General features: G+C 38.3%; 1 protein-coding gene across 5 annotated transcripts in view; it reads left to right on the plus strand.

The window, feature by feature from the left end:
* CDK14 (cyclin dependent kinase 14) overlaps window positions 1-23062 on the plus strand; it is a 318720-nt gene that overhangs the window by 166902 nt on the left and 128756 nt on the right. For all 5 annotated transcript variants that reach the window (XR_002434949.1, XM_021386034.1, XM_021386037.1 and 2 more), the window contains 2 exons: window positions 8877-8997; window positions 18760-18853. Coding sequence is in view for 4 of the 5 variants with exons in the window: in XM_021386034.1 (XP_021241709.1) it covers window positions 8877-8997; window positions 18760-18853 (215 nt within the window). In the remaining variant the exon portion in view is untranslated. The remainder of the gene's footprint in view (window positions 1-8876; window positions 8998-18759; window positions 18854-23062) is intronic.

A 23062-nucleotide genomic window follows, 5' to 3' on the forward strand; every position in this document is an offset into this window, starting at 1 on the left:
TCTATGTAACGAAGTAGATGTGGTCCTAAGAGCTCCAATTTTGCAATTCTGGCGGTGGTATTTCAGTATCACTTTCTAGAAGGATGCTGCATGAGGAGCATTTGCTTTTTAACTACCTGTTTCCAGAATTATACTATAGAATCCACAGCTTTAATGCATTTCTGATGTAAATTTTTTAAAATGAAATTGCCTGTTTTCATTTCTACTTTCTCTGTGACGAAATTGTATTATGAACTGATTAGGTGGCTCTGCAGGAATACAGATGCCTGACTACTGATGTAAAGTCAAATAATCATTTAGACTTAAGCATATTGGAATGCCTCTTACAAAACTTTCCTTGTAAGATTTGTGAGTCAGCTAATTTAAGATGACATAGACATTAAATGAGTTTTGAGGAGCAATTCAATTGAACAGATGAATCTGAGGCTCCAGAGATCTCTGTCATAATATGTTGCTGCTTTATAATGCTGCTCTGCAGAAGCAGCCGTACCTACATAGGTTTTCTTAATGACCTCACACTTTAAGGCTAAGTGAAAATAATGTTAAAATTTAGTGAAATCTTTAGGTGTCCTATAGTTATTTTCTTCAAATAGCATAGATTTCTGTTTCATTTTGTTTTGTTAGCTTTGTATCAATGCTTGTACTGTATTATCCTGATGTTTTCAGATCATTTTTCTCTGACTTAAGCCAGTAGAGACAGGTGTATTTTTAGATTCTGTGGGCATTATCTAGCATGTGAATGTATGTAGTGATGCAAAATGTACTGGACTTCTTCAGCAGAAGAGCTAAGACAATGCTAAGGAAATATAGAAGTTGAAGAGAGTTTTATTGCAGCAATACCAAATATTAGCTGAGTATCTGTGTTATCTATGAACAGTCTGGCGTGGGTCCTGGAAGCAGCCTGGGTTAAACTTTCCCACTGCTACAGAACCATTTGTGCCAGCCATGGTTCAGACGCCAGGGCTGTGAGATGGAACCCACGCAGCTGTGTGCTGCAGCAGGGACGTGCATGGCAGGGGACTCTTAGCTGGAAGCACAGGCACATCAAACCTAATGGCATTAGTTGTGCAGCGCAGGAGCCAGGCATTGGCGAATCTGCTAGCTGCAGAATGGTGCCATTTATATGTGCACGGGCCAGGCCTTGCATTGTAAGAACTGATGGTTTCAGTACCCATGTTGAGATTCACAAATTTCACATTTGCATGCTAATGCCAAATGGCATTATCAGTGTTGGATTTATAAATATAAATAATTACTAGATCTGGTTTTCAGGGGTATTATTATTTGTAGATTGGATTAATGTTGTTTTAACACTTGCTTTTTTCATGTAGTCTTGCTCTTCTTAAATTACCCTAAACTAATTCCTGGGATCTTACTTGTTTGTAAATAAATTCACAGGTACTTGAATAGGCTTTTTAACCTGACCATTATCTTCATCAAAATTCTCTGGATATTTTACCTCTGAATTAGAAATGATAGATCAGCAAAATGGTATTATCTCATTCCATACAGCAACATCCTAATAGACACCAAATGAGCAGAGCTCCAGCAGCCCCAGATTGATTGCACTGAGCTGTGATCCTTGTTGATGGAAAAACTCACTCCTGTACGGTCACTTCGGAAACAAAATTACCTGAGTGTAAACAACTGAGATTAGATATCTGCATATGAAACTCTTGGTGAAACTTAGCTTTTGTGTTTCTTTGTGGATGTCTGTGAGTCACTACTCTCGCAACAAAACATGCTTATTTAACAGTTCATCAGCTATCAGATTTAATGAAACATTGCAGTGGAAGGATTTAAGTGGTACTGCTGTCGGGTATAGAAAGAGCTTGAGTCTGGTGTGTGTTCAGTCCCCTTAGCACCTGAACAAAGGGGAAGGCAGTTTATCTACATGACGTTTTTCTGCAAATATAAGTCTCGAACAGCTTGGAGAAAGCTTATTTATTTCCTTGCCAGTATGTCCTATTTAGCCTGTCTCATGCAATATGTCAAGTACCTACTGTGTTTTATTGAATGATAAATTATCAAGATAGCAGTTGATAAAGGTTGATTCATTTTTACTCGGTCCCGAGATGGAGTAATCCAAAATTGGCTCTTGTAATCATGCTTTTAGTTGTCCAGATGGAGAACACAGTCAATTGTTAACACACATAGCATTGCAGTAAGATTTTGATTTCTATGGTTGGTGCTTGATGGGCTATTACACTTCACCAAATTTTACATACAAAGCTTTCTCTTTGTCTCTGCAGAGCAGTTTTTCCCTCATGGTCTGGATCACTTTACAATTTCTTTTCTAAGTTCCTTTGGTTTGTTAGGGAAAAAATCTGAAGATAGGGAAACGAGGACATTACTCCTCAAAACTGCATGAAAGTAGTCTGTTACCTATCTTGTCTTCAGCAAGATCTTTATTCATATGTCTTAAAATTCCATGTTTTTTTTTTTAATGTTTCTATATTCTAAACTCAAACTGATCAGTTCAGTACTCATTGATTTATAGCTGCTTCCCTGTTTTCTCTCTTTTCTTAGGGAATATTGAAACATTCTCAGATGTGTTACCTCTCATTTTCAGTTGAGAATTATTTCTGCCTATTTGTCCTTTCTAGAACTTCCTCCCTGTTCTTTGCAGATCCTCTCAGTGTAAAACCATTTGTTCAGGTATTGATAACTCTGCTTCAAACTTCACCATGGAATGAGCAATACTGAACTCTTCAGTTGTGGCCTTATTAGCAAAATGGTGTGTTCATGCTGCGATGTTGTTAGAAAGAGAGGTAATCATTTTCACGTAGAATTTTTTGTGACACGGGAAAATGAGGATCATTAAGTAAAAATCCAGGAAGTGGAAAGCAAGATTTGAATCAATAAACAGTTAAAATATCATGGGCATGTATCTCATGTTTCTAATGAATCCAGGTCTTCTCATTAATGCAGAAGTTATCTTTGATGTGAAATTGCTTGCTGTCCTTGAATTCTGTGAGCTGTTACAGCAGTGTAACAGCTTGCATGTTTCCAGTGTTGGCAGTGTTGGTGTGGATTTCTTTTCCTTTTCTCTTTATCATGCCCACACCATTACTTTTCTGCTTCTAGATAGGAGAGGCAGTTTGAACATGCTCATGTTGACCCAGAAGGTCATGGGAATATATATAGTTTCACCGTGTCAAAAATGGAACATGTATTCTTTTGCACTTTTGTGCCACCTATTTTTTGATTGGAACAGAATTGTTTGTGTGTTCCTTTCTGCTAATGGAGAATGAATGAGTTTGGCAGTCATTGTATGTGTTCAGCATCAGCAGGCTTTTTCAATATGTGTCAGAAAGTTTTTAAAGGATTTTAAAGCAGAGAAATAAACAGCTTTGTAGCTGGGATGGTTTTCAGTCAAATTAATCAGAGAGGTATTTAATGTACAGCCAACACGTGAGCTCTTTTCTGTATCTCTTGTCTACGGTCTTGTGGATGGCTTTGGAGGCAGACAAAAGAGGTGATGCTGAGTTGTTAAAAAAAAAAAAATGCTTTTCATGCAGGCTAAATTCTTACCTTTTGTTAGCAGAAAAAATATTTCTGCATCTTCCCTTCCTCTAATTTGTGTTTGTCAAATTGATGGTGGAGACCCTTTCACAGACCAGAATAGTTATCATCTACCTTACTGTAAGCGATTATCTGAAGGCATACATGAGGTAGGATTTGCAGGGAGAAATAAACTTTTATTAGAACAAGTGATACTGTGGGAAAACCCAGTCTGGCAGGCACGCATGCCTTTTGCTTGACTTAGTGCTGTCTGTCTTGTGAAGGCTGACTCATGCTCTCTTCTTGGGAAGACTAGTCATTGCCCAAGTACATTTGGGGAATATTAACCGGGGAACCTAATTAGGCTCTCCCTAATAGTGGGTGACTTTTGTAAATGAATATAACTACCATGAACTGGTGGCTACATTAGGAGGCAGGCAAAGGACATCGTAGGTAATTTATCATAACTGAAAGAAATTTAACTCAGATGCTCTAATAAAGCTACAGATAAGGGACAGATGCATTCTGTTCAGCAGAGGGACCTTCAAGCTGCAGTACACTTTACTTGCCATGAACTGAATTCTGGGGTGGAGAGCTGAGTGCCTCATTGAAACTGTGGCAGTTTCCACACATTTTACTTCTGTTTTGCTGTCATTCATGCATTCACTGAATAAATATGTCTCTGTTGGTAAATAAGTAGCTGAATAAATAGCTTAAGAGAAGTTGACAATTCATGATCCTCAATAGATTACATTAATAATATTTTAATATTGTTACTGAACAATGGTAATAAACCATTTACCTCAAAGCAGTTGAAAAAAACATTAAAACAAATGAACAGGAAGCTAAGAAAGGAAGCATGAAAGAATATGAATCAAGGAAAAACAACAATGAAAGAGAAAAAACATTCCTTTTTTTTGTTTGCAACATGCCTTACTAAAGCCCTTTTTGTTACATCTAAATAAAAATAGTAAACAAATCAGTACATTTTAAGTATAATGGAAAAGAAAACAATGCACATACTTGGCAAGACCTCCTTTTTGCAGCCATTACTGTCTTTGTCATTTGCAGAATGAAGCCCACTGTGAACAAAGGCTTCCTGGTTGTCACATGAACTTGACTAGAAAGTAATCAAGCAAAAAAAAGATATCATATTTGTGCTCATAACCAAAGGTATCTGTATTGAATAGGATTTAAGTCTGGATATAGCTGCTTCCTCTTTTAAAAGCCATGTAAAATTAAAAAAAAAAATGGTGATAAATCAGTACAAATAAATTTGTTATGTCAGAAACTGATGCTAGGTGAAAGGAGAGATCTGGGTCTGAGATAAAAGATAAAGCCAAATGAAGCAGAAAAAAATTGTGTTTATCATTCAGGAAAATATCTTCTTGCCTTTAAAAAACAAAACAAAACAACAACAACAACAAAACTTCAGAGTAGCCCTGAAGAGCTCAGGCAGTTGGGCTTAGATATTCTATTCCATTCCGTTATGTTCATCAGCATAGTTAGCCTATGTTTTAAATAAAGGTCATTACAGGATCTCCTGAGCTGTTATTTAATGAATGACATAAAAAGAAAGTTGTGCTTTGTGGCAAAGCACGGGTAGACATTGCTGTGCAAGGTTGGTGGCATGTGATGCATGATAAGTTTCTTCTTCCAGTTAGGATAAATAATAGCCAGTGAAGTAACTCCCTGGATACACAAGCGAGTGTCTGTTGTTGCCATAATTATACCCAGCAGAGCTGATGCCACCTTCCTTTAATAGCTGGCCCTTATAGTTGGCTTCCCCCTTCCAAACTAGGCCAGACACAGGCTGCATGGTGACATTTTATCTTTTGGAAGGTGTAGGATCTTGAAGGGACTTCACCGACTGCCAGTGAGCAGTCCATGCCCCTTCTCAGACAAGAAGGATGCGAGCAGCCATAGGTAAATGCTGTGTCTTCACCTGGTGATGTCACCGTTTCCTTTTTGGCTTTTGTTTGTCATAGCCATTAAGATCTGAAGTTTTGAAGATCACCCATGAGCTCTGTCTTTTTCAAAGGAGACTGTCGCACTTCCTGTAGGGTATCCATGGAAACAGACAGGGAACCCTTAAAGAAAGTGATTGAACATGCTGTGCTAATTAATCCTACCCTTCAGTTTCCTTTCAGTTGAAGGATGTGGTTAAATAAATTTTGCATGAGTAAGCATATTTGAATGTGTAAAAAAGTGTGAAATAATTAGGGTTTTTTGTTTGTTTGCTTTTTTTTTCCTGCAGAAGAATATTTGTAAAAAACAAACAAACAAACAAAAAAAAAAACACAAAAAAACCCCCACCAAAGTAACCCAAGATGGTAACTGTCTGTTCACATCTGGAACATCAAAACCAGAACTGCAGAATCTTGTCAATGTTTATATATATATATATATATATACACATATATTGGTAGTGCTGCTTTTAAACTGTAAATATATCTGAAAGATGAGGATGTTTTTCATGCTTCAAGTGTGATGGGAGACTTTTACATTAATTTTGAGTCTTCAAATGAAAGTGTTCATAATTGCAAATGCTGTATTTGTGCAGAGTGTTCTTCAGAAAAAGCAAACTTTGTTCCTATTCTTGAGAAAAAGAAGCTCCTCCAAGGCATTAGCCTAATTTAGGGCCTTTGAATTCTGCGCTGGAAAAGCCATTGAATAAAACAGAGAGACTGTGCCAAATGTTCCTGTGCCAAATTTTAGCTTTTGTATGTATTTCCCTTGGTTGTTCAGTTCTGCTAAATTTGGCTGTGTAGTTTGCAAAGTAGTGTAAGTGCGCAAGTAGGAAACCAGCTGGCCGCTACGTAAAACTTACGGCCTGTACCCATAAACCTCTTAAGCCTGGCACACTGATGCTATTTGATGTCAATGTATGAGTTCAATTTGCTCTTACAAATCAATGTTTTGCTTCCTAACTTTCTCAATTCCAGCAATGATTCTCTTATAACTGAGAAACCAGATGTAGCAATCTCAAACGAGGCTTTCATGAAGTTTTGGAAGTGAGAAGTAGATTAAAGAATAACTTTTAGCTGTCCAGCAGTCTGTGATTAGCCGACAAGGGGCATCCCTTGAAGATGTAATGGCTCTCAGTTATCCTGGCCCGAACTGTGGGTGAAGGAGATCTGGAAGCAATAGGCTGTGGAAGCAGGGTGGGCAGCATCCGAACAGAGGGCAGAATTCTGGCTGAATGATGGCGCTAGTGGAGGAAGATGTATTCAGGTTGGCTACAGTACTTGCAGAGCTCCATCTTAGCCAGAATGGTGTTAGAAATGGTGTCAGAAACCAGCTGGCAAGCACACATCTTGTATTATTTCTGGGATGGCAAGTTAGGTGCTTATTTCTCCCTGTGTGGGAGATTTCTTGAGTGTGTAGGTCAAGCACTTTGTATTAGGGAAACCTGCATTCCGTTATCATCTCACAAAACTCTAAAGCTTTTGCCAGTTTTCCCAATATCACATTGTATTGCTGGATTCTTAGAAGAGCCTTTTCCCTGCCTGCCTGGCCTTTCACTCCCATTGCAGCTAGGCGGAAGATAAGAAAGGAAAGGGTATGTAACCCAGTTCAGTCTTCCTGAGGCAACAGCAAAAGGATTCTGGAAGGTAGTATAAGGCAGGCAAAGAGGGATGAGAATGTTCTCCATCAGGTTTCTCCAATACTTGCATAATACTTACTTAGTTTAATAACAGTAAGTCCAGATTCACACATTCAGGGAATACTGTAGGACGAGATGTGGGAGCTCAAAAACTGAGATTTGTAAATGTTTCTCTGTGCTAGGAATATGAGCTATTTATCAGCTAGAGCATTTGCTAGATTCTGATTCTCTAGAAGCGAAAACATTAATCGGAGGTACTGCAGGTAGCATGAGGTTACCTCTCCTCTTCTGGGGTGTGCTGCAGTTGCCAGCCTTGAGTTGTTTGCATGACAAATATAAAGGAGATGGAATTCAGAAAACTGGAGGGGAAAAAGAAATTGTTCATATTTGACTTTTTTTTTTTTAATAAATTTTGGCATACAAGTCAAATTATTCCCCTACACTGGTCTAATTGCTATAATCAGCTGATAATGCAATCTACTGGCAAGATTTGCCATCATTACTATGGAGATGTATTCACTGAGATTAACTGTTCTTAAATAGCTTCTCCAGTGCATTGAGAATAAAGGTGCAAAGGACTCTCATCTTCACTTTTATGTGAATTCGCATGTTGTGTACTTCTTTCTGAGGGCATGACTGCTTTTTGGTTTATGTGAGGTGTAAGACATTACTGTGACCCTTTAGTGATTTCATTTTTTGTGTGTGAAAGGGAAGTTGGTAGTTCTTTGTTTAGGAAGTAAAAAAACAGTGGTGCATTATCCTGATTTCTGTTACTTCTGCATGTCCAGCATTCCCAGTGAGGGTCTGGATGGTCTCAAGGCAGTAAGCAGGAGCAAGCTGCTTTTAAAAAGTGTTTGTAGGTGATGGGAACAGTCACCTAAGTCCTAAAAATCTTTTTTCCAGTTCCTTGATGAGAGACACTCTTGTAGGAAAACTGTTAGAAAAATATGCACTTTACTGACGTTTATAAAAGCACATGAGAATCTCTCCTAAAATCTTTCCAATTTTACATAAGATAGTTACATTATGGTTATGTCGTTCTGTGACTTATTTTAAATGACTGACAAGACTGAAAGACAGTTATTGTAAATAGTGTATTTTTAGCAGGTCACAACTTTCATTGCATTGATTGCTGTTATTGAGATTGTTGCACTGCCAATATATATTTTTTGAGAGAAAAGAATTTTGCATGTAACATTTTTTGATGTATTACTGCAATATTAATATTTATTTGAATGGAAATGTCTGAGGGTTTCTATTGCTTTCAAGTATAAATTTGAATAAGCAGGCTGGAGTTTGCAGCATAAACTGCAGAAGGTTTCCTTATGCTCCCCTAAAAAGCATCTAATCTGTGTCACTGCATGTCTGGGTGTTCCCTTTTCATTCTCTTTTCCTAAGCCCTTAAATGAAAGACTTTTGATGCCTAAGGATGAGTAGTTAATGGAAATGAATAACTTTATTTATTTGTCTTTCATTTAGGTATACCACATTGTAACTTCACATCTCTCCAGGGCCTCTGGTTGTCATTATCAAAGTCAAATTTTATTATTCCTTCATAATAACCACAGCTCTGTTTTGCCAAGTATTAAATCATAGATGTTTTCTTTCATTAAGCACCTTATTTTGTTACTAGTAGAAAAAAATTGCTTGCAACATGAGTTCATGTTAATGTGGTGTAGTCTTATATATACTTTTAGGATCTTAGCTATACGGCAAATCATTTATTTATTTGGTTTTTATTAATTTCTTTGTGTTTACCCCACAGGTCTTGCAAGAGCTAAATCAGTTCCCAGCCATACATATTCTAATGAAGTGGTAACTCTATGGTACAGACCTCCAGATGTCCTTTTGGGATCAACAGAATATTCCACCTGCCTTGATATGTGGTCAGTATAGCATCTTTGCACAAGACTCTCTGTAGGTGCTTTAGCTCAGATTTTGTTTACGTGTGTAAAATAAATACGTGGCACAATTAATGGTATGGTTAAAGCTTAAAGTTATAGTGGTATAGCTCACGTGCAATAAACTCTGTGGTTGACTCAGTTATTTCCTTAAAGCAGTACCCTCCTGCAACCCCTCTGGGGGTACCTGCTGTTGGCACACCACTAGCAGAGCCAGTAATGCTTTTCAGAAATCTGTGAGTTGTTGCTTGCTGCTCCTTAGCAAACAACTGGTACTACAATACAGCATGCGTTGGATAGTGCTATACTAGCAAAATATGCTAAAATGCATGACTGGTGGAGCATTGCATTTATGACTGGAATGCCCAAATTTGCCATGTCCATCAGGTCTTCCCAGATGTAGCAAGGAAAAACCCAGGATTCTCTGGATGCAAAAATACAGCATCTGTTCTTCATCTGCTCTACTCATTAGCAGAAAGACAGTGTGTGACACAATGTTGAACAACTTTCTTTCAAACCTACAGGCTTTGTTTAGACCTACAGATTTGAAAGGATAGCATGATGCATACTGGATACAGTACCTAGCTTGCTTTTGATAACGTCATTTAATCCCATGTTGAACAACGAAGGTGTGTGTGGTTTTTTGACTACTAGAAATGAAGGTAGAGGTTCTTTGTTCATCCTGTTGGTTTTGAGGTCGCAAACCTCTGTAATCTGTGCATGCTGTCATTAGAACATCAGCTGTGTTGGCAGAAGCATTGCAGACTGATTCAGGAAATAGTAATGTGTAAGAAAAATATTTTTCTTTGTCAAGAACATCTTGCATTGTGGAAGAAGTTGATCTTTTTTGAATTTGTGTTTAATCCTTTAGATCTGCAAAACTCATTTATTCTGAGGAAAAATTGATCCCAAACAAGTTTCAGAAAATTATAATGATTTGTTTTATAGCTTGCTGAATCATAGAATTGCAGAATAACAGAATGGGCAGTCTGTGCCAGTTCCTCGCCACTTTCTGAGTAAAGAATTTTACCTAACATCTAACCTAAATTTCTTTTTTTAGTTTAAAGCCCGTCCCCTCTGTCCTATCCCTCTCAAACCGTGTAAGAAGTTGGTTCTCCTCCTGCTTGTAAGCTCCCTTCAAGTACTGGCAGACTGCAGCGAGATCTCCTTGGAGCCTTCTCTTCTCCAAGCTAAACAGGCCCAGCTCCCTCAGTCTGTCTTTGTTCAAGAGGTGCTCCAGCCCTCTGGTCATCCTTGTGGCCCCCCTCTGGACTCTCTCCAACAGCTCTGCATCCTTTGTGTGCTGGGGGCCCCAGACATGGGGGCAGTACTGCAAATGGGGCCTTGCAAAGTCAGATTAGAGAGGGACAATCAACTCCCTTGCCCTGCTGCCACCTCTCCTTTGATGCAGCCCAGGATTCGATTGGCATTCAAATTTCTGCTGCTCCTCACATATTGGCCAGCTATGAATAGCATAGAAGGCCCTGGTAATACAGTTTTGTTCGCATGGTAGGAATTTTTGTAAAGGCTGAGCTACTTCTGCATCTGAAGTCAGTTTAGAGCAAATTTCTACTGCCTGTGATGAAAGAGCTTTGGGTTTTACTTGTGTGTTTGCTGGGTTGCCTGCGACAGCTCTTGCCATGTGCTGGTGAGAGGTGTTGGTCCATGTTTGTGTAACTGCCGTGGACATGGCATGTCCAGCAGCAAGCTCTGCTGGAGCCCAGGCAGCCTTTTGTGCAAAGGCTGCTCAGAGCTGGGCCATAATTACATTAAAACCACTTGGTGATTTCCCAGAGTGAGAGGAAGGGGGAGACGTAGTATCTCTGTGTATCTTCCGTCAGCTACAAAGATAATTTGGTAATTTGTTATCAAAAGTGTGTTTGTAGCATTAGCATTTTTATCCAATTACTGGCATTATGTCCTTATGGCAGAAACTGCATGCTCTCTTGTGTCCTTATTGATAATCCACATTATGACAAAACTAGGCAGCCACTTCACTAAATATTTAAATAATGCTGAGGCACAAAGCACAGCTGTGTCTTCCGCTTAGAAAAAAAAGACCAGCAAGGGAGCCTTGCTTCAGTTGTGAAAAATAACATTTTGTGGGGGCTCCCAAGGAAGGGAAAGTGGAGCTCCTACTGAGGAGGAGCCCAGCTGCATGAAAAAGGAGTCCAAATATTAACCACTGGACAGTGGCAGGGAAGCAGGTGGCAGAGGCTGCAGGCTATTTTTACACTTCATTTGCTGGTGTAGGGCATTAGGGGAGTAACTAAAAGCTAATGATCCACATACAGTATTACATACTCCTGCTTTCTTTTTAAATAGCCACTGGCAATAAAATAATATTAATGAAGACATACATGCATTAGTGGTGTCAGGCTAGAGATGGAAATCAATGAATGCAGTGGGCTTTGTGATTTACTGCTGACAGCATTTGTTACAGTGGCATTGTGTGAATGTGTTATGCTACCTAAGACTGCATCAAAGAGTTGTGATAACCTTTGATATGCTTGCTTTTTTCTTTTTTCTTTTTTTTCCTCTTGATGAGGACTTACTGGTAGCTTATGAAAATGGCTTTGATTTGCCTCTGGTGTAACTTTTCTTAATCCTTGAATTTTACAGTCCTTTGAAAGTCAATGCAAGGAAAATAAGCTTCAATACATAAAGGGTTTATGAATTACTAAAAACCATATATAAGTAATACAGAAACATAGGGAAAAATCCCCAAATGAACCTCTTCTATTTGTTCCTTACAGAAAGAATATAGTCTTAGTAAATGAAGTAATTTAAACAGCTTATTAAACCATTTTTGGTTCTGGTAATGCATGTGCTGCTGCATCTGGGTTTCTCAGATCGGGAATTCACTAGGGATGTTTTATTTTGAAGTGCAGCTGGCTAAAAACTGTTTTTGCTAGCAGCTGGCAAATTTTGCATATCCTGTTTTGCTTTTAAAAAATAAACCTTAGTAACAATTCAGGTAACCTCATGTTGACTTTTTAAATTCTCTTTTAGTAATGAGCGTCAACTGTGCTTAGTGCTGTGAAAGAAATTGCTCATAACTAGGCAAGTCAAATGTTATGAAATTGCTTATTAAATCACTGTTATTTAACTTTGTAACATCTGGATTGATGGACATTATGTCAATGCAGATCATAATCTGGGGACAGCTATTCACATGCAGATTTTTATATTCTGTTGTTAGACAAATAAATGGTAATTTTAAGGTATATGGCACTTTCCAAATATTGCCTGCTCTGAGGTAGACTTGAGTGTTTTATGTAATTCCATGTGTGCTTTCATGAATATTTGACCAGTAAAGACCCATGACAGTAATTAAGATATTTATTATTAGAAAAAAATATGGATCTGTCCTAGACACAGGTTTACCAAGTTATGTTTTAAACAGGAGACATTACAAAGGCATCTTTATCCCATGTCTGCTTTAAACAGTTTGCAGCGAAATAAATCTGAGAGTAGGAGTCCCAGTACACACTGAAGAAATGCTGCTTGGGGTCCAAGAGAGAAAACAGTGCAGAGTAAATTAGTTCTTCTGCCCTCAGTGTTAGTTGTGATTGCAACTTCCACTACAAAGAAATGCTAATCTTCAGGATTAGGAAATTAAGGTGAGGGTATTGCTATAACTGTCAAGGTATTGTTAATTAAACTTCTTATTGTCAGTGAGCTCCTCAAAAGTTTTAACAGCTGAGTTAACTTTTGATTGGAAAATTGTCATGGGGTCTAATTTATAGTAATACTGAGTGCGAGGAAAACATCTTCGTCTCTGATTATTGGAAGGGCGTTTCAGTTCCTATCAAAAGAACAACTTTTATCCATCTGAAACAAGAGATTTACTATCCTTTTGACACTGCTGAAAATATTTTGTGTGTGTGTGTCTGTCAGGAAAGTACTTCAAAAAAAATATCTGGATCCATGGGAGGGAAAGAAAATCTTAAGAATATCTTAAGAATATCTTAAACAGAATCTTGTGGCAAAATGTTGTTTAAGTATGGAGGTGATTTCTTGATTTTTTTTCTTTCTTTCTTGCATTATGCTTTTACAGAACAAATTTGATCTTTCATCGATATAATATTTCTTAGTATAGAATCTGAAAGTTGCTACAGATTATTGAGTCACAAACCCTTTCTGGAGCTTTGATATCTAGGTAGTTCAGTGATGCAGGCAAGAACTAGAATGCTATTTTCTTTTTAGCTACAATTGGTTCAATAAATACTTTGAACTATCATACTTTAAATTTACATTTCATTCATCATATGTCATTCCATTCACTCTGTGTGCCATTGTTGAACAAAATCGGGATTTGATCAATGAAAGAGACAGAAGTCCCTTGCTCCTTTCCCCCAAAGCTTGTTTTCATAGTTCTGTTCATAAGCAGGATCATACAACTAACCTGGCTAGTCTCTGAATAAATCTTGCAAGATAAAGGCATCCATGCCATTCCAGCATTTATATTACACGTGAATTTTATGGAAGAGGTTCCACTATTGCCTCTTTATGAAGAATCCATAAAAACAAGGTTTGTTGTTTTAATTACCATGATATATTTAACAGTACAAACTGTGTGTAGTTTGGTAAGCTTTGTATGAAAACTCAGAGTATGTTAACTCTGAGTTTCAGAAATCTTGTCAGGAGGATTACTGGAAGTAGTTACTTGGTTTTTGTAAAATGCCTTCCAACTCTGAAGCCAAATTCTTCACACTGAGCATAGGCTTCATGACCAGACAAAAATCTTATGTGAAAAGCCAGCATACATCTTTGCTATGAAGAACATGCTGAATGTCATCACCTTCAGGGAATCTGTTAGAAAGATTTTTGCAGATCTGTCCAAGGCAAAAAGTTCAACAGTTTTTAACATGCATAGTAAATGTTCCTCAAGTATCCACCCAGGCTTTTTATAATCTCCACTTAAGTATAAAATAACACATAGTTTGGAAGTGACTCCTTATTCCAAAGCATGTTTGTAGTCTCTTTTGCAAATCCATCAGGAAAAAAACAATATATTAGCTGAAGGAAACAACCCTAAAAATCTTTATTGGATAGTACTTCACCAGAGCTTTTATGTTATTTTCTTGTAGTATCCAAATACAGATAGGCTGTAGATTATTGTTGGTACAGTAAGAATCTTTGCTCCACAGAGAGGAATGCAAATTTATAAACCAAAAATATAAAACCAAACTCCAAGTAAGCAAGCTAATTTTAAGACAATAAGTTCTTGAGTTACAGATTTTGTGCAAATGAAAAACAAAACAATCCACATCAAAAACAATTTCCTGAGGCATCCCACTTAATTTTTACAGGCTCATTTACTGCGTGAATTCAAATGCAAGAGTAACTCGTTTAGCTGTGCTATTAACTCTTAGCCCGTATAAGGATGTGTGGTGGCAGCCAAAGTCCCAGAAAATTAAGCAGGACAATAGAAGAGCAATATTAGATGGTATGGCCACATATGGTCTCATCAATACATCAATAGGTTTAGTCATGCTTTTTGTCATCAGAGGGTAAGCCACACATTTCAACATTAAATAGCTGTCACTTTACTTTGCAAGGTTATCCTATGCTGCTCCATGGGGAAGATCTCTAAAAAAACGTCTCATACTTAGCAGCATTTGGCTTATTTATTCAAAGTCAGAAGTCTTACTAAGAAAGAAGGAAAATTTGATTTGAATGTACTGAAATATGTTTTTGTCACAAAAATGATTTCTGAAATGCTGCCTGGAAATGACAATGTGTGCTGTGTGCACAGATGATACATAAATAACATACCCTTGGAGATTCATGCACAGTACAACCAAGTTAATTGGTCGTATTTCACATATCAAGATGTAATCTTTGCATCACAGAAACTAGAGATGGGAGTGATCTGTGAGATAATCTTTTCCACCCCACTCTTAATGCAAATCTGGTCCCTGAAGGATATTCATAAGTGTTGCAGCTTGCCTGGTTTCACATGACTGTAACCGTGGAGTTCCCATCCAGGGAAGGATGGGAGGCCAGGGTACAGCACAATCATTAAGAGTATTTATCTAACACATCCTAAAGTTTTCATTTCCTAAATGCTTTTTTCCATTTCTGATTATCTTTGATCTACCTATGGTTCTGGGAGCCACTAAAATCCTAGCCAATTCTTCACTGTCCTTCATTTTGCATAACTTTAAACAGAGTCATCATGTTCTCCCTGTCCTTTGTGTTTTCTTTTAGCCAAGAATGACATAGTTCTTTTATTTCTTTCCTTACAAACCAGCTTTTCTGGCATGTAAATAATTGTTACTTTGCTCAAAAATCTCTCTAACCTGTTTAGTGGTTTGCGAGGTTTCCAAATACAAGTCTAAATGTAAAGGCCTTGTACAGACTTTTATGTCTGTTCATGTTCCAGATGTGTATTTAAGGTTTGTGATTCAGAGTTCATAGAATCATAGAATGGCCTGAGTTGAAAAGGACCTCAAATATCATCAAATTTCAACCCCCCTGCTGTGTGCAGGGTCGCCAACCACTAGACCAGGCTGCCCAGAGCCATGTCCAGCCTGGCCTTGAATGCCTCGACGGACGGGGCATCCACAACCTCCTTGAGCAACCTGTTCCAGTGCATCACCACCCTCTGAGTGAAAAACTTCCTCCTAATATCTAACCTACTTCTCCCGTCTTAGTTTAAAACCATTCCCCCTTGTCCTATCACTATCCACCCATGTAAACAGTCGTACCCCCTCCTGTTTATACGCTCCCTTCAAGTACTGGAAGAACACAATGAGGTCTCCCTGGACCCTTCACTTCTCCAAGCTAAACAAGCCCAGTTCCCTCAACCTTTCCTCATAGGAGAGGTGCTCCAGCCCTCTGATCATCTTAGTGGCCCTGCTCTGGACCCGTTCCAAGAGCTCCACGTCTTTCTCACACTGGGGGCCCGAAGCCTGGACACGGTACTCCAGATGGGGCCTCGCAAGAGCCGAGTAGAGGGGGACAATCACCTCCCTCTCCCTGCTGGCCACCCCGTTTTTAATGAAGCCCAGAACTCAGTTGGCCTTCCAGGCTGCCAGCGCACACTGCTGGCTCATGTCCAGCTTCTCGTCCACCAGGACCCCCAAGTCCTTCTCTGCAGGGCTACTCTCAAGGAGTTCTTCCCCCAGTTTGTATAAATACCTCGGATTGCCCCAGCCCAAGTGCAACACCCTGCATTTGGCCTTGTTGAACCTCATTAAGTTCACAAGGGCCCACTTCTCCAGCCTGTCCAGGTCCCTCTGGATGGCTTTCCTTCCCTCCAATGTATCAACTGCACCGCTCAGCTTGATGTCGTCTGCAAACTTGCTCAGGGTGCATCGAGTATGGAGTTCCTGCCATATGTTAAGTTTCTACTTGCTGTGAGTGTAATACAAAACTCACTAAGTACACTAAGGCATCTAAAATACCATTACAGCCATTTAAAGTCTTTATGTGATATTTTGCTTTTCTGGATATTTCATATCAGTTCAATGTCATACTTTTCCCCCCTCCTCTCTCTCTCTCTCTCGTTTTAGTATTCATTTAATCTTTCCTTTCTGTGGGCTTGTTCTTCGGAGTGCTGGGTGAGTGCCGTAAGCTTTGAAACCAAGCATAATTTTCAAGTGGGCCAAAGTGAACAGCAGTCCTCCAGCCCAAGGCTGGAAGCTTTTTCATGTTTCTCTCCTCAGTGATTTTAATAACCTTTTCATTTTTGTATTAGTTGCTCATCTAACTCCTCATTTCAGCATATGACTAAATGGAGTACTAGGTTACACAACAGCCTGAGCCACATAATAGGATTCTTCTTTCCAAGCAGAAAATTTTTCTTTGGTGGTATTTGCAGTTCTTTCTAGATTTTTGGCTCTTTCTTGTACCAGATCTGCTAGAAGTGGAAAATTTTGAAAATATATTTTTCAAAAAAACATAGAACAATCTGGAAAAATCATCATGCTTCTTTTACATCAGAGATAGCTGTAGTTTTTCTGCAGACAGCAGTACCTCATTTTAGAGTCAAAATTGATAAACTGGTTTGAGGGGCATTTCATGCCCTCTTTCTGGTTGCAACAGAGCTCTAATCTTCTTTTCTGTAGTTTAAATTCTATCGTTTTATTTCTTATCTTGAATAAACAGCTTCCAGCAGAAATCTTGAATTTTTCTTTGCCTGAGATTCTGATACTGTTTGTAAGTATTTGACTAAGATATATTGTGCCTATCTGTGCCTAATGAAGCACAAACCAGAGTAAATGATGAGTGACAGTTTAATCAATTCTGTTCATTCAGTAACCAGCAGCAGCATATGGAACATAAATTTCAACCTCTCTCTTTTATAAACACCTGAATTATTGCAAAATTGGACCAGAACTCTGCCTTCAAAGTTTTCCTCCACTTTTTCAGTGACTGGGGAGAAACTTTGTTTACTATATCTCTGCTTTGGGATGTAGAAATGGGAAATAAGAGCTGCATGTTTAATTTTCTCTCTGAGAGATTTGACCATCAACTCTCATCTTCTTGAAACAGAGACTTATTTCATTCTGTTCTGTAGTAGTCAGAGCCTTCAGAAATGAGTAAAATATGGCTTAGCTGCTAATAACCTCAGTTGTAATAGTTTTCCTCTAAAAACAGAGTTAAATTAGAGATTACTGCTGGAATTTTCTGACTAAAAGGACACAACTCACTGTTTAAGGGGAAGGTGGAACTGCAGTTAGCTTTGGGAATTATTGCTTCATTCTGATATATATTTTAGGTTATTAAATTGACATTTGCAATGGGTGAAGATTTTTTGTGTGGTTGCTACACAGATGTGGTTATATGTCGTACATAAGTGTTTGCATGTGCAAGCTGTATGTGTATGGGAAATTGTAATTCAACAAGTTAAAACATTTAATTGAATTCTGCATCCTGTTGCAGCCAAGAGAGATATTTTCTCTTACCATTATTTTTGTTGAGCTCCTTTCATCTAGAAAAAGAGCAAATGCAAATTTGTAATTTCTTTTGCTTCTCAGATGCAAGAATTACACAGGTTATCCAAAGTTTAAGTCCTGCAGAAACTTTCCTCGGGTCTTCAGAATCCATTATTTTGGCTGCATGTTTCTTTTCCAATTTCCTACTACTTCTGCCAGTGGCTTAAATGAGTGAGATGAGGGGACCAGCATGAAATACCTTTTATGGCAGCATGGGGCAAGGAGCTGTAGCAAAAAAGCTGTCATGATGGGGAGAGGAGAGAGGCTGTGGCTGCAAGCCCATCCCAGGAGTCACCTGCATTTGGGCAGTAGCATAGTTCATTGGCTGTGAGCAGCCATGTGCCCTTTTGACTCATTTTTCCAGATTAGCCTCTACTCTGAGCCCTTCCAGTGTGCCTCTGTGGATTGGTCCCATCCCGTTCAGCGGTTCGCAAAGGTGCTCTCTCAGTGCCACTCCCACATCCCCAGAGTCCGTTTGGGAGAATGTGTGTGCTTCTTGGGAAGCTCTCATATAGACACAAAGCTGCTGCTGTCCCTTTACTGGTGTCAACAGCTACCATTCATTTTCGTCTTATCTCTACTCTTAGCTTTCAAACACCCAAAAACCAAAGTATTTGAATACATTGTTTTTCAGTAAGTACACATGCTCGTCCTTCAGACCGGCATTGATTTAAAATATAATGCAAGTAAAATACATTATTTGAATATTGGTGATGGAGACAAATCATTGTTTATAGCTCTTTCATCTAAAATAAGTCTTCTAATATTGCACGCTTCTCTTTTTTTTTTCCCTCTGTAGGGGAGTGGGATGTATCTTTGTAGAAATGATTCAAGGAGTCGCTGCTTTTCCAGGAATGAAAGACATTCAAGATCAACTTGAAAGGATATTTCTGGTGAGTTCTTTTTTGCTGACGTAACATACCCAAGACAATGGCTGGCAAATGTTCATGTGATTGAGGCAAGGATCAGAAGTCTAGTCTACAAGCTAGGTATAAATTTCTTTGTATATTCTTGAGGATTTTTTAGTATGCTCAGATCTACAGTATTATTTTTTTCAACAAATATTTTTCAAATAATCCAAAGAAAGATTCTGATATACCTGCAGAAAAGTAGTTTTCCACTTGTAAGCCAATGGAAATCGAACTGGTTTGTTGTGCTCACTTTGCAGGTGATCAAAAATTACAGCTTTGATTGGTGTGCTGTTAATGTTATGCTAATATTGCAATGTCTATGGGAAGGATTCTTCTGTGAGATAAACATTTGAAGGAAAGTGCAAGGTAGAAAATTGAATGGAAAATGGGAAATCAGAAATTGTGATTATAGTCAAGTCCAGTGGGAGCCCTTGGCTACCACTTCTGCAGTCTCTTTGGGAGCATGAGTGTGTGCTCCCTGGGAGCACTCACACAGACATAACATTACTCATAGAGTGCACTGGACCCTTCATAAAGTGTGTGGGTGGATTGGCTGGGGGGGAAGTATTGTAAGAGGAGTGTCTTCCCTTGACCTGTCAATCTGCTTTGATTCTGACCATAAATTTTGGAGGAAAACACGAGTACAGCCTTGTTTTTAAAGATTAATCTGTCATAAGCCAGATTTATTTCACGCACAGATGATTTATTTGGAATTCCTTTATGGCATATGACGAGGAGAAAAAAAAAGCTTTGGTATTGTGTTTATAAAACTTATGGTCTTAATATCACTCAGACTTACCTGTATTACCTGTCTTTTTTGGGGGTCATAAATGAATCATCACCTGCTTTTAGGAGTGACTGAAAAAAAGTCTATAAAACAAGACCTTCTTTGACTGTGATATAAAAAGGTCTCATTTTAGGTAAAGTATTTTATTACTCTGCCTGCTTGGCTTATATCAAATCCTCTGGTAAGGAAAAAATCAGCTGTGCTGCAGTGTACCCAACCAGAAGCAGTTCTTCAAGGGTTTCTGTGATGTGTCCAATTGCTTTGTTAGTTTCCAAGCTTGTGTGTTTTAAGCTAGCAACTACTGGGCCAGTTTTAGAGTTCTGCTTTTTAACAATTATGCTTCTCATTTAGTGGGATGAAATTTCCTCCTTTTGTTGAACACAAAACTTCAGAAGTAAAAATTTTTCTTTTGTGCTTCATCTCTTATATTGTGGTAACATTTTAGTGAGTGTGTCTGCATTGGATGTTAAGCAGACTTGTAACAGCAGAAATTAGTGCTCCTTTTGACATGCCTTTTTGCACTTGTTATGTCATAAAATCTGTGTGTATATGTCTTTTATAAACCTGCTGTTTGTTCCCATATTCCCTCCTCTGCCCTATTCCCTACAATTGTTTTTGTGTCAAAATGCCAAAACAAATACATCCCACAATGAGTTTTGAGGCCTCCCCATTTTTAGATTCTGTTTTCAAATTGCAGCTGAAATACTAAGGATAGTGTTGAAACAGCAAGGAATAATTTATCGATCATGTTTCTATAACTTGATCTTTTACAAACCTTAGAAGAAAAAGATAAAACTTTGGACTGGATAGGTTTATAATCTGTTGTAAATCAGATTTAATCTTTCTGATGGAAGTGCCTAGTTAGTCCTAGCTGAATGGTTTTAGTGAATGCCTTCCTAATGTACCCTAAGCATCATTAAGAATTTATCTATCTAAAAGTTATAAAACAAAGGTTTTTTTTGGTGGTGGTGGTGTTTTTTTTTTTGCTTTTGTATTTGAAGAGAAGGATTGAATTCATCCATTCTCAAGTAAATCGTGTATAGTATGGTAGTTAACTACCATAATAGCTCTGAAGTACAAAATTAATCAGGTTGTTACACAAGATCATTAATGCAATTAACTTCCTCACAGTGAAGACTCATAGCCATAAAGAACCAGACCAACCACTACAAGATTTTTCGCACAAGTCTTCCTGTAATTCACTTTTTCAACATCCATCAGTGATGTGTTTCTCCTAGCAAAGGACAGTCTTTGAAAATGGCAAAGGCTGCAGCACACCTTCTTGCTGATGCTTTTGTTCTTTATCTGTCCCCTATGCCACTTGCACCAAAATCTGCATTAATCTATGTCTTATCCCTTGCCACTGTTGCTAGATACAGTCAGACTTCATAGCCCATAAGAGTCCCCATTGCAGATCAAAACTTTCAGGGAATCTGTTACATTGTACCAGGAAACGTTACTAGATGATAGGAAAACTAAACATAAATTAAGGCAAGTAACAGTTTAGAATTCTCACTGGCTCTTTATTTTCCTATTGAATAATTTTCCATTATTATGTAAATTAAAATATGTTGTATGTATGCAGCTTCAGTGATTATCAAGTGCAAGGCAAAGAGATGCTTCTAGATAACTCTACCATAGGCATTCTTTACAAAGCAGATCCAGCACAGCACAATGTTTCTTCCTGGTTATGACTGATACTTGTTTATGTTTAATTACGGCTTATTTAAGGGATTGTGTGTAATAGATTAGGAAAAGAGATTGGTCTTTCAGTTATCTTAAAGAACTCATCTGTTTAAGTGTGTACTTCCTGACCTCTATTGTTTTATACACTTGTGGATTTTTATAAGCAGGAGTATTAACTGATTTTATATTTATGTTGCAATAGCTGTTCTTAATAAACATTCTCAGGTTCAATTACTGTAATAGACCTCAATAAAATAACAAGGGTTTATAAACCAGAATCTTTTCTCTGAAACAGAGCAGCAGCAGAGGTGCTGACCCTATGAATGAGCAGGCTGCAAACTATTATTGTCACAGTTTGGATCTAATAATATGATTACTTTTTCCCACATATATTTAAAAGTGTGGATAATTAAAAAGAAAAAAAAGCATTTACCAAGTAAAAGGGAAATAACACCTATGAGTAGGTTGCTTTTCCAAAAACGCTTAACAGCAAAAAAAAAAAAAAAAAAAGAAGTCTTAATGCAGCGTGATTTGGCTTAATCAGGGTACTGTTACATCTTTACTCATACTTTTTTCCTACTCACTGGGACTTGGGTTACTTCCTGGACAGAACTATGTCAGATAGAGAGGAATCTGTATTTGCAGTCTGTAGGAGCTAACAAGTCTCATGCCTCAAAGTATCACAGTTGTGATGCGTCATTATCATTCCCCACATGTATCCCAGCATAGCTGAGAAGATCCAGAAAACTATTTCACCATTTTCTGAGATCAGCAGCCCAAGCTTTTGTGGCAGGATGCTAGATCTGCTGGAGTAATGATCTGATAGGGTAATCTCAGCACTGCTCTTCAGTCTTGTGAGATATGCAAGAGACTGATGAAGGTTAGATCATGTGAAAAGTGGAACCATTCTGCCCTGTTAGCAGGGAAAATGCATGAGGCAACCTGCTGGATCTGAATAAAACAACACAAAACTGGGAAATATTATTTGGATTTTGATACAAAGTAGCTATGTTCTTCATCAACAAATCCTTCCTTTTGATCATTTATTAGTGTGCATTTCTGTAGATGGAAACTTAATGATTTTCTTTATCAAGGAGAACTTGCCATTGTAAATACGGCTTTAATTTTATCTGGAAGGAAAAGCTGCACCAAATGCTTGCAAGTGAGCCTTGTCCCCAGTGGAGCTGACAGCTAAGCAGCACTTAGTTCTGAATGCTAGAGCTGCTCCCAGTGGGAGGCTGTGGTGTGCTGTGCAGGCCTCACCCCAAGCCATGCTGGAAGCACCAGCTTAGGTACACCCTGGTTTTGATGTAAGGATATGCTTTTATATGCTTTTATACTCAGTGTTCTTCACAGATTCAAACCAGATCAGTGTTGAATTTCTTGTGCTAGCTTTATTTTTCTTCTAGAGAGATTTTTTAAGTGGGAAGGTATTTCTGTCTCTTCCAATTTTCGTGAGGTTTCGGTGAGCTACTGCAGATCAAAGTGAATTTCCCTCTCGGGCTCTGAAGCCCTCCTGATAAGGGAATAAACTGTGTGTTGGCTGAACTTCTGTCTTGGTGCCAGCTACACTAAAAATCACACTGCATTGTGAAAGTAATGCACAAACAGTTCTCCTAATACTTTGCAGATCTCTGTGCAGGATAATGGCTCTTAAGTGATGTTTCATCTGTAAATGAGCCTTCAGTCTGCAGACAGGATGGCCGCGTGGGTGCCCT

The sequence above is a fragment of the Numida meleagris genome, chromosome 2 (assembly GCF_002078875.1).
Source record: "Numida meleagris isolate 19003 breed g44 Domestic line chromosome 2, NumMel1.0, whole genome shotgun sequence".
NCBI classification, from domain to species: domain Eukaryota; kingdom Metazoa; phylum Chordata; class Aves; order Galliformes; family Numididae; genus Numida; species Numida meleagris.